The 12,569-nt window shown below is 44.6% G+C and overlaps 1 protein-coding gene across 1 annotated transcript in view; it reads right to left on the bottom strand.

The window, feature by feature from the left end:
- Window positions 1-9,126, bottom strand: part of fat1a (FAT atypical cadherin 1a) — a 96,689-nt gene extending 87,563 nt beyond the window's left edge. The window contains 3 exon segments of the mRNA XM_064926166.1: window positions 3,727-5,958; window positions 5,961-7,015; window positions 8,989-9,126. Coding sequence (XP_064782238.1) covers window positions 3,727-5,958; window positions 5,961-6,987 — 3,259 coding nt within the window. The 5' untranslated portion in view covers window positions 6,988-7,015; window positions 8,989-9,126.
- Window positions 9,127-12,569: the final 3,443 nt, after the last annotated feature.

Below are 12,569 nucleotides of genomic sequence, written 5' to 3'. Positions count from 1 at the left end.
AATGTACCCATACAAGACTTATTGGGCCTAGGCCTATAGCCAACCTCGCCACTAATTAAGCACAGTCCATGACAAACAACATCCTCCACCCCTCCCTCTTCCCTAAGCAACAGCGGCAGCATTACTGGCTTTTTTATAGGGACGTTGGTGAAAAGAATTTATAGTGCACTGCAGAGTGAAGTACCATTAAGAGTCGAGAATGGAATGTCAAGTGGTTTTGTCCCAAATTAATACCACTCACCACCTCGACCACCCCACAACAATAACTTCTACTAGTGATGGTTGGGGGGGGGGGGGTGTACAGTTACATATTGGGATATCTTTTTTTTAACAATATATCGTATTGACAATATCGCAATATAGTTTTGAGCTAGTTGGCTGTACCAGCACCAAAACTCCTTAATTTCCTTAATAGCTTTTAAAATAGGGAGCCAATTTGTTTTTAGACTTTGATTTCCATGACTGATCAAAACCTGTTTCCTCATGGCTCTCTTGCCCCTCTGCAGCAGACATATGGTGAGCAATAAGTTTGTAACATTGAATCGCAATAAAAATCACACTATTGATTCACGATTTTATATATATATATATATATAAAATCACGAGAAATAAAATAAATACCGTATTGGCACCGAAGTATTGTGATAATGTCTTATCTTGGTCCCTGGCAATGCCCAGCCCTAACTCCTACACCCAACCACAACAACCCCCCCTCTTACTAGAAGCCTTAACTAGCCTACTTTGTGAAAGAAGCCCATCTTGTTGATCTTCCCTCTGTATCATGACCTCAGGCTCCAGTTGTTTGTTCCTTTTCCCAACTAAAGGTTTATTAAATCAAGGAACTAGATTCCATGCCTGGCCCTGGAAACATCAATCAGGTTAGCGGCATACCTAGCTGGCCTTAAGTGTGTCAGGCCCCCATTAGCTCGATAACCCCAACAGCAGTGTCGGAGCACACACAAGGACAGAATTAGCCTGGACTGCACACAACATCTCACCTGGGCTCCACATAGCCCCCAGCTCTAAACATGTTTGTGTGATGTGCAGAAGTAAATACAAGGGTCAGAGATCCAGAGGGGCCCGGGCCAGACGTTTGGCAGATATAGCCGTCTACAGTCGGACAATAAGAACTGGATAGGGGGAAAATATGTTGATTCCTATCATAGAAGTAACAACTTTCTGGGTTTTGTTAATCTTATCTTGGCCTAAAAAAAAATGAAGAAACTGCTGTTAGCAAAAGCAAACCCTGAATCGGGTAAAATAATATATTGAAAGCTGAAGTTACATAAATGAATTTCCGCCTCTGTTCACTGAACTAAATTAAGCTAGTAACTAAATATAAAAGTTCAAGATTTAGGCTTAAGGAGAAAAACTAAAGGGCCAAAATTGTATCTTCTTGGCGGTAAGATGAGAGGTAATGGAGTCGAATGGGCACTAAAGACCTTTTCATTTGCACATTCCTCATCACTACCCCTCCATTCTCAAACACAGGGGTTCAAGAGGATACCGGGAATAAATCAAAGCATGCACAAGGAGAACATGAGATTCCAAAAGGCATTTAACTTAACCAGCCACAGATGTTAGCCAACCTTCCCTTACGAGCCCCCTCATAAAGACACTTTTCCAGAGCTTAAGGTGTGTGTGGCTTCTGGCATCCTTTGATTTTACCACTTTTTCATTTGTTTTCTTCTCTTCTCAACCCTTGTTTTCCTATGTGTCGGAAAGCACGAGTTGCAGCTGCACGACTGTGTGAAAGTGACGCTGGGCGTGCACCCTTTGTTTTACATCGATTTCTTGTAGAGCATAATCCTCACGTGGTAACCTCACACCCCCTCTGCTCAGACCCAGACCAACCCCCCCCCCCCCAAAACCATCCTTCAGTCAATGCATGGATTCCCAGGAGGCACACCGTTGCCTTGGGCATATTTGGTTTGCTACCAGCTATGGCTGTGATCCCAAACAATGGGGCTGAATAGCAGGACAATCCTATCATTGCCACTTCTGATAAATCACTTCTGAAGGCCATGGAGGTCGAGGGCAGGGAAGGAAGAGCAGGTCAGGAGCTCCCGGTGACCTGCATCCAATACATTTAGGAGTGGGATTTCAAACAAGAAGTGGGTGTCCTTCACGGAAACAAGAACACTTCTGAGATTCAGCCTAAGATCCACAGCCCCAAGCCGAGAGCAGAGTCTCAACTAACAAACCACAGAGCAGAAATCTCTGTTGCCTAAATATAAGGCCCTTTGTTTCAAAATGTCAACTTCCTAAAGAGTGCATTGTGTGTGAGAAAGTTTCTACAAATTTTGATGAGCGGGACCGAAGCTATTTTTAAACCAATCTTAGATGAGTTTCATATTGCATTTCAAGAATCAAAAGGCTCTCTCCAGTTTGCTCTGTTTACATTTTCCCTCAGTATTTCTGAACAAAAGAGGTAGAATTATCTACAAGCAACAATCTGACAACAACCCCAGAGAACAATCACACTAAGACTGGACAGGCACAATAGCTGACAGATGGTCCTTAAGGAGCCATGCTTCATGCCGGCTCATCCCGTCATGCTAAATTTACCAGCAAAGAAAGTGTGATTTCCCCACAGGTTCACGGAAGGCCCTAATTTACTCTGCTTAATAAAGTGTATGTCTCCCCCTGAATCTAAATTAATATTCTCTCATCAATTTCTCATGTAGTTACTTTAAAATCTGTAAATGACATTTCCAGAGACATTGCATTAGACTTCCAGACTTAGGGGATAGACTACACATATGCTAAAAACCTCATGTTTTATGCATCAAGTTTCACCGGCCCATTTGTACATTAAATATGTATATTGCCATGCAGAAATACATTTTAAAAGGGAAAAACTGACATTTAGCCACCCAGAGTATGGTAACTGTGTTTAAGAATCAAGGGCAGCAAGCCAGGTCTGACACACCCAAAATGGGGTGACCAGTAGCCTTTCGTGGCAAAAACGTTTGAATTCCGGACTGCTTATTTTTAAACCCTTGGCACAGGTTCTTTAACGTCCGTTGAGCAGCTGAGAAAAAAAAGTACTCCTATATTCTTTGTAAGACCACAAAGAGGCCAGCAAGTGCATTTCACCAGACACACACAAAAAAAATGTAGATTTGCAATACTAAAGCAGATATGACAATCACAGAAAAATAACTCTTTCATTATACAAACAAGTTCCATCTCATGTGGGACGAGCCAGCATGCAGCATTAGCCATTTGCATATGACTCGTTTCTCGACATTGAAACAAAATGCCGTGTTCAGCACTGTAGTGCTCGCGTGGAAAAGGGAGCGTCAGTGGGTTGAATCACTAAGCAATCCTCTTAATTCCTCGGCAACTAGTTTGGAATGTCTACTACAGGTCTAGGACACAGCTGCTCCAGCTGTTCCTGCCATCAATTCTCTTCCCTCAGACAGAAAAAATGAAAGGAATCAGGAAGCTTAGCGGTTCTCCAGGAAGTAACCCTCAACTCCATTCACCATTTGCCCCCCCCCCCCCCACCACTGATATTTCAGGGAAGGGGGGAGGACATGGGCAGACAAGCATAATCTGCACAGATACATGGGATTACACCCCTTTTCACATCCCAGTCATTTAAAATTCATGCATGCCCATTTGGTGCCTTAAATAATAAATGATAAACAAAATGGGCCTTCACATAGGGGCAATATGGTAATTACAAAGAGAGGGGGGGAAAAAAAGTGAGAAACTCACCAGTCTCTTCATCAATGGTGAATATCCCTAAACCAGACCCGTCCCGTATTGAGTAGCGTATTTCTCCGTCTCTTCCTTTGTCTTCGTCTTGAGCCGTTACTTTCATTACGGATGTCCCAATGAGGGCGTCCTCTTTTATAAATCCCTTATCCACAAACGAGGGGAACCACGGGCGATACAGATTCTCGTTTACGTCCACTACATCCACCTCGATGAAGCACGTCGACGATAAAGACACGGGCTTCCCTTTGTCCTTGGCTTTCGCCGTGAGGTTGTACACCTGCTTCTTCTCGTAATCCAGAGTCTGCAGGATGCGCACCGCGCCACTGAGTTTGTCCACCTCGAAGTTGCCGTCCCCGTTATCGCTGAGGCTGTACCGTACCTGACTGGACAGCCCGACATCCGGGTCGTGAGCCTCCAGCCACATAATCACAGTGCCGACCGGGAGGTCCTCCCTCACTTTCACCCGGTAATTTGACGGGATGAATTTGGGAGGATTGTCATTGACGTCCTCAAGAACGACCTTTAGCAACACTGTAGACACGAGTTGAGGATCATTAACCGCCTGGTCACACGCAGCGATCTTCAGAATGTAAACTGGGTGCACCTCGCGATCCAGCTGCTTTTTCACCGTCACTACTCCAGTCATCTCGTCAATGGCAAACTGGTCAGCGTCGGCCACAATCGAATACCTGATTACTCCGTTATCTCCCTGGTCCTTATCGGTGGAATCCACCTGGACGATTTCAGTCCCCACTGGTGTTTTTTCACTTATTTCCACCGAATAAGAGTCTTGCAGGAACTGTGGACTGTTGTCGTTAGCATCCAAGATCTTAACATCCAAAAGACGCGAGGAGGACTTCTGCGGTATTCCCAGATCGTAGACTGTGACATTCAGTGTGTAGTGGTCTGTCGTTTCCCTGTCCAGTGGAGTGTGAACCAAAAGCCAACCGGTGTTCATGTCTACAATGAAACGACTCTCTGTATCTCCTCCTGAAATAACGTACACCAGTTTTCCGTTAAAACCACTGTCTGTGTCGGAGGCGCCTAGATGGACGACCCTAGCCCCAACCGGAAGGTCCTCTTTGACCTCAATGACACTGGGGAAGGACTCTGCAAACTGAGGGGAGTAGCGGTTAACCGTATGGATGTCCATTAAGTTATCGTCAGGCTCAGTTGGGGTGTGGATCTTAGTGCCATGAAGAAGCTTTTCTGCCAACATGGTAGCAACCCCAGTGTCGACACACTTCAATTGGACAGGCTTGCGAGCTGTGATGACAGTGATGTTCATTATCATTGGTTCAGTCTCATGCTCTCCATCACTGGCTCTGATCTGTAAGCTATGGAAGGACACTTTACCTGCCTCCCCCTCGCTCAGTGTTCGTTTCAAAGAAAGCACACCCGAGTTGGAGTTCAACTCAAAGAGATCAAGATCATTCCCAGTTTTTATGTCGTACCGTACTAGCTGCAATTCGTCAGCGTCAATTGCAGACACCGTCGTTATCTGCTCTCCCACGCCATGGTCTCTAGGCACCGTGACTTCACAGTCGACATTTTCAAATAGAGGCTTATTGTCATTCAGGTTATTCAGTGTGACAGTAACTGATGCCTCCACCTCCCGTCGGAAAGGGGAACCCCAGTCTGAAGCCCTAATTTTGAGATTGTAAATCCTTGGCATCAGCTCGTAATCCAGCTCTTCTGAGGTGCCGATGACACCAGAGAAGTAGTCGATGACAAACGGCTGCGGGCTCACGTTGGCAATGCTGTAGGTCACATACCCGTTCTCTCCACTGTCTAGATCCGTGGCTTTCACTGCTAACACGTTGGACCCTACGGGTACATTCTCATCGACGGTGGCCTTGTAAGAGGTCTGTTGGAACTCAGGAGCATTATTGTTAACATCTATAATGTCAATGATAACCTTGGTCGCGGCCTTTTTGTCACTGGTAATAACTTCTAGTTCAAATTTAGGGGCATAATCCGCATAGATGGGTCCAGTTGTGGTGATTAAGCCAGTGTCTGGATTAATAGCAAAACGATTCTTCTCTGTTTTATATCTGAAAGCATACTTCAACTGCGGATACTTTGGCAAGGCAGTTACCATAGCAACAGGTGTATGGAGAGGGGCAAACTCACTGAGATTGACCTTATAAACAGCGTGTTCAAATTTAGGGGGGCCCACTTTAAACTGAGGGGATGTTACATGTACCACTTTCGCTGAAGAAAACTGGGGGGGCTTCCTTTGTCCTTGGCCTGTAACGTGAGGTTGTATCCGAAAGGCTGGGTGTCCCAGTCTACATCCTTGACCGCTTTGATTTTGTACTCCTTGCTCCCGGGACTAGTTCTCATGGCCTTAAACTGCTGGAGGGGGTCGCCCGCCACCACGCTCAACGACGCGATCTCCCCATTTGGTCCCTGGTCGCTGTCCTCGACGGTCACTATGGCGTAGGTGGGGTCGCGGTCAGAGCCCGAGGGCGCCAGCGTGACTGCGGCGATGACAGGTGCGTGCTCGTTGGCCTGCTCCACCCTCACCGTCAGCTTGGCCATGCTACTGAAGCCGCTGCTCCCGTAGAGCTTCATGCCTCGGTCCACGGCCAGGATCTCCAGGTCATACAGCTGGGTCTCGGCGTGATCCAGCTTGCCCGTCAGCGTCACCACCCCGCTTGTGGGGTGAACGGCGAACACATCTGTCCACTCCCGGAAGCTGTAGTAGTACTCCCCGTTGGTCCCGATGTCGGCGTCCGTGGCGGTGACCTTGGCCACGCTGGTCCGTAGGGCCGTGTTCTCGGGCAGCGAGACGCTGTAGGAGGTGGGAGAGAACAGAGGCCTCAGGTCGTTGGTGTCCTGAACCTGGACCTGGACTCGGGCGCGAGCCTCCACGTTGGTGCCCCTCTCCACGGCTTTGACAGTGAGCAAGTAGTGGTCTTTGACCTCCCGGTTCAGAATGGCAGTGCTGCCTCCTTTGGTCCTTATTCTCAGGAAGCTAAAGTCTCCCAGGATGTAGTCCTCTGCTTTGAAAAGGTTCTCATTGTCTCCTGACACTATTTTGTACCGTATCTCCCAGGTGGGGTCTGTGATGTAGATGCCCATTTTGGCATGACTCTCCAAGTAGGTCTTAGCAGCAGAGTTCTCGTATATGGTGGCATTGTAAACAGAGTGAGTGAACTGCAGGGCCAATGCCTTCTCCGTCCTTTGGTTCCCTGTGCAGCCGCAGAGGAGCTGCAGGAGCAGCACGAGCAGTGAAGTCAAGTATTTCCCCATTTTCGTACCGTGTTCTCTACCAAACCACCTGGAGACGCACAAAACAGAAGGTCAGAAACAAACTAAAAAAAAATAAACATCAAATTAAACATTTTAATAGATTTTTCAGAAAATCTCAATAGGGATGGATCAGTGCTTTAATTTAAGAGCATCATAAAATATATGTCTTTATGCTAACAAGCAAAAGGGCTAAATGTTGAACCTTCCCAACAAAATTGGGGTTTTAAAGTGGCACGGTGAACAGCTGCTGTTAATATCTGCTCGACAAAGGTCTCTAACCTTACTCCTCCCTTTACTGTGAGCCTCACTGAGCTCATTTAAACGGCATGACAAACGATGGTCAGGCTGATAGATGGGTTTTCTGTGAGAGAGGGGGAGAGGGAGAAAAGATATAGGACAAATAACCTATTTGTCTTAGCTGGCATTCCTCTTACGATTTCAGCAACAGGTTTAACAGAACAGATACACTACGTAAATCTTTTTTTACTGTTTCAAAGCACAATTCAGAGACGAGTCTCTTCACATCAGAACATGTACTCATTTAATTCAGTCCTCTGTGTACAAATGATGATGGAGGTCATTGGTAATGACAAAATAGTTGTACGGCATTCACTTCTCACTTATTCAATTACAGGTCAAGCGAAAACGGACTTCGAAGCTATAATAAGCACATTTGACAATTCCTTCTATCTTCTAAATTGCACATGTTTGAAATTCTTTGATCTTCATGACATTATGCAAATAGCTCAAGCGGATACATTGCACGAAGAAAGGGTTTGGAAATGGCAGGAAAGCAGCACTGTCCTTGCATAACTGGACACGCAAACTGACTCAAAATACATGGTCTAATACGAAAGGAAGTGCCATTCAGGCATACAGGTTTGTGCTCGAATTGGATTTCACGTGTACATTATACATCCATTATTATGCCTGGAAATAGCGTATGATCAAAACGACTGAATTCTAGCACTAAAAGCTGTATCTCTACTGACTCTGGGTCCTTAGTTCCTGAGCTTGGCTATTTTCTGTTTAGGCTGTGCTAAAATAAACACAGCGCTGCGCTTTTAAAAGAGTTGCCATCGGGAAAAGCACTGGAGAATGTTAAAACATCCCAGCCCGGGCTATTGACTGACACTGGTGTCCAGCTGCCTTCGATCTGTTCAAAACACATGCTGAATGTATGTTTGCAATAGACATATATATATATATATGCGTGTTTTATGGGGCAAGTAGCATAATGCAGGCATGAGAACTTTCAACAACAACAACAAAAAGTATGCATTGAGCCTATATTTTTTTACCCCTGGGGATTCTGCTAACTTTTCATGCCTCCAGTGTAGGGCTTTATGGCACAGTCATATCAAATTAGTAAGCAAACTTAAGTAAAATAAACATGTACAAATATTTATTTTTTTAACTAAGTCTGCATACACATCCAGGATTATTCAACTGTTGAACTAGGCAATTCGTGGCAAATCATAAAGGGGGAAAAATTATATTGACATGTTTTTTTTTGGGGGGGGGGGGGGGGGGGGGGGGGGCTGAAATCATATTCTTGGAAGAAAGGAAAAGACAAAAACAGCTTCATAAAATCATTGCTTTCTGTCTGTTGTTTAATTGTCCAACCCATCCCCCAACGGTCCCCGTTTCTATTCATTTCACGTAGACGCGGCAGCATTGCCTGAGACAGATGTACGGATTGTTTAAAGAAATGGCAACAATACCCCAACCGCGAACACTGCACAATGTGTAAAACAAGTCCCACACATATACGAAAGGCGTAGAACAGTAACCAACTTCCATAGTCTATCATTTCGATAGTAGCCTATTTAACACCTTCCCTAAAAACTTTAAAACGTTCAACTTCACTGGAGGAAAGAAAGGTTACTCTGATACTAGTCCGCTCGGACAATCTCAACTTTTAACTCCGATTCACAAACCACAAAGACAACTTCCTTATACACAGGAAAAGTGCTAAAAAAAATGCATCACATTACATACCTATTGCCTCATTAACGGCGTGGATTTCGGCGGTTTTTCGTGTAGTTTGTAAGGTACGAACGTCTGCATGGTAACTACGTGGACTTCCCTCTCCGCGACTCTATCCACTTTCCACTTCTTTCTCGTTGCTCCCTTTCTTCCACACTGAATTCCCCCTAGTATCTCTCCGCGTTGCGCACGCCCGGATCTACTTTGCTGGCATGAAGATAAAACAACCAGCTCGCTCCCCCGCTTCAAGAATCGAGATAACGGTTAACTTTGATCGGCTCTATTCCCTAGTCTAATTTCAATTATTTATCCCTTCCTAGGCTTTATAATAGGCAAATCATATAAAATAGGATTTCATGGGGAAATATCATGCCAATACCTATGCACTAATATCCTTTTTGATTGCATTTTCCATGCATCCATAACATGAACATTACAATTTACTCCCCAAATGTCGGCATTTTTTTACCACATTTACGCACGGTGCCAATAGTGTTTATGAGGTAACCCAAGAAAATTTAAATTGTTACTTGGGTATAGGTTTGATTCAAATTTTTCCCGCATGGATTAATGGTATTCCCTATTAATGTAAACAATTGCCTATACAGTACAATAGCCTACAACGTTTTATTATGAGCCTATGGGGGGGGGGGGGTGTTTTCCTATTTACAACCTTCAACTCATTTCGATGTGTGCAACGAGAGTGCACATTTACACGCCTGCTATCCAATAAGTATCTTCATGTTGAAATATTCGGTGTAATACATGTGCAATAATACCTTGTTCCCAAACCCGTGCGCATGGGAGTGTGACCGATGTGCGATTGATGGCGCTCTCTCACTACTTATTGTTCAGGCTATTTTCTCTCCAAAGCGCTGCGCTCTGGACGGCACATGCTGCTGCTCACCCACAACTTTATAGTGTGTGTGTGTGTGTGTGTGTGTGTGTGTGTGTGTGTGTGTGTGTGTGTGTGTGTGTGTGTGTGTGTGTGTGTGTGTGTGTGTGTGTGTGTGTGTGTGTGTGTGTGTGTGTGTGTGTGTGTGTGTGTGTGTGCGTGTGTGTGTGTGGTGTGAGAGGGGAATCTTGGAGATTGTGAAGCACGAGCTACCAGTATAATGTTATATTAACGCCTCCTCGGAAGTTTATCATGTCACTAATGTTGATGATGATCATGATGAAAGACTCCTGCTATTTTCAATGGTTTTATGCAATACATTATTTCTCCTCTATCAGTGTAAAGCAATGCTATTTCCTAGTTGTACTTACCAGACGAGCTGGATGACACCGCCTCTCCAAAGTTCGGTTCAGATAAATCTCTGCAAATGTTGACAAATTATGTTTGCTAGCAGGTCGCAAAACGGTAAAGTGAATCACCTGAACCAATCCGACTCCAGTTATTCCACATTATTCACATTTTCAACGCCTCCGAAATCCATAAAAGACACATTTTCATCAAGCGTGTATGGCACATTGGAGTCCACAATCGTTCATCTGCGTGCGGTTCAACAGCATCGGTTGAACAGCAGTAGCCCACTGTTTCTACCGGGATGCCTCGGTTTTAGGAAGCAGTGACGTAACGAGGCTCACACGCCTTCGTTGCGCTCCTTGCTGATTCCCATACAAGTTCAACTGGAAAATAAAGCGGTAAGGAGCCTAAAATATTAAAAGAGCAGGATTCAAGATTCACTCGTTGGTAATGCTCAATTGCTTTGCTACAGGACCATAACAATGACTTTCCCTATTGAAAGTAAACTAAGGTTGTGTAGGATATCATTTATGTGATATGGTTGCAAAAGGCTGCACATTTCAGCACGAACTCATACAATGACTGTAAAATTCAATCTATGCAAAATACGTTATATAACCTTTATATATAGGGTCAACATGCATGGACGTGGAAATCCCAAACACAACTGCTATTCCACCACGCAGTCACAGCCACACACCGGAAGTTACCCCCATGCTGTGTGCAGGGAGGCCACAAACGAACACACCCACAATTGCACGTCTAAGTGTGATGCGAACCAGTCGTCTGATCCCTGTCCTATGTCCACTCACCAATGGCTCATTAAAGTCAAATTTGCTCAAGGTCTGTGTGAAGACAGGCATGAGCTCCTTTTGTGTATGGGGTTCTGGGGTGTTCTCTTTCTCTTTCTCTCCCTCTCTATTTTTTCTCTCTCTCCCTCTCTCTATTTTCTCTCTCTCTCTCGCTCTCTCTCTCTCTCTCTCTCAAAGATGTGTTTACATTGCCAAAGCCAATGAAATAAACAATAAACTAATATACTAAAGTGAGAAGGCACGAAACAACATTAACAAAAAAATTAGACATTTAACAGTAAATATTGCTCTCAAAAAGGTTTAAAAAGATAGACATTTCAAGTGTTTGGTGTATATTATCAGTTATGCACAGTGTTTTAGCAATGTGCAAATAGTTGTAGTTAGAATAGTAGTGGAAGATAAATAAACAGATAAATATTAGTGGTATTTACAATGCTGTTTGTCCTCCACTGGTTGCCCTTTCCACATGGAAAAGGCCACAAATTCTCTCTCTGTATCGCTCTCTATCGGTATATGTGTATCTCTCTGTATCTCTCTCTCTCTCTGTATATCTGTAGCTCTCTCTCTCTCTCTGTATCTCTCTCTGGCTCTCTCTCTGTATCTCTCTCTCTGTATATCTCTCGGTCTCTCTGTATCTCTCTGTCTCTGCCTCTATATTTCTCTGTATCTCTGTATATCTCTCTCTCTCTCTGTATGTTTCACTCTCTGTCTCTCTCTATCTCTGTATCGCTCGCTGTCTCTCTCTCTGTATGTTTCTCTCTCTCTCACTGTGTAGATCTCTCTCTGTACATCTCTATGTATCTCTCTCTCTCTCTGTATCTCTCTGTGTCTCTCGCTCTCTGTATCTCTCTCTCTCTCTGTGTATCTCTCTCTCTCTCTCTGTATCTCTCTCTCTGTATTTCTCTCTCTCTGTCTGTCTCTGTACCTCTCAATGTATCTCTCTCTCTGTATCTCTGTGTCTCTTGCTCTCTGTATCTCTCTCTCTCTGTATCTCTCTCTCTCTCTCTATGTATCTCTCTCTCTGTATTTCTCTCTCTGTGTCTGTCTCTGTACCTCTCAATGTATCTCTCTCTCTCTGTATCTCTGTTTCTCTTGCTCTCTGTATCTCTCTCTCTCTCTCTCTGTGTATCTCTCCCTCTGTGTATCTCTCTGTGTATCTCTCTCTCTGTATTTCTCTCTCTCTGTCTGTCTCTTTCTCTCTGTGTATCTCTCTCTCTCTCTCTCTGTATTTCTCTCTCTGTCTCTCTGTATCTCTCTCCTTCGTGGTGTATCTCTCTCTCTCTGTATATCTCTCTGTGTATCTCTCTCTCTCTCTGTCTCTCTCTCTCTCTGTCTCTCTCTCCTCTCTCTCTCTGTCTCTCTCTCCTCTCTCTCTCTGTATCGCTCGCTGTCTCTCTCTCTGTATGTTTCTCTCTCTCTCTGTATCTCTCTGTGTATCTCTCTCTGTACCTCTCTATGTATCTCTCTCTCTGTATCTCTCTGTGTCTCTCGCTCTCTGTATCTCTCTCTCTCTCTCTCTCTGTCTCTCTCTCTCT

Source organism: Oncorhynchus masou, chromosome 20 (assembly GCF_036934945.1).
Source record: "Oncorhynchus masou masou isolate Uvic2021 chromosome 20, UVic_Omas_1.1, whole genome shotgun sequence".
Lineage (NCBI taxonomy): Eukaryota > Metazoa > Chordata > Actinopteri > Salmoniformes > Salmonidae > Oncorhynchus > Oncorhynchus masou.
Note: the sequence above shows the minus strand (reverse complement) of the source record. Positions and strands in the feature narration are given on the sequence as shown.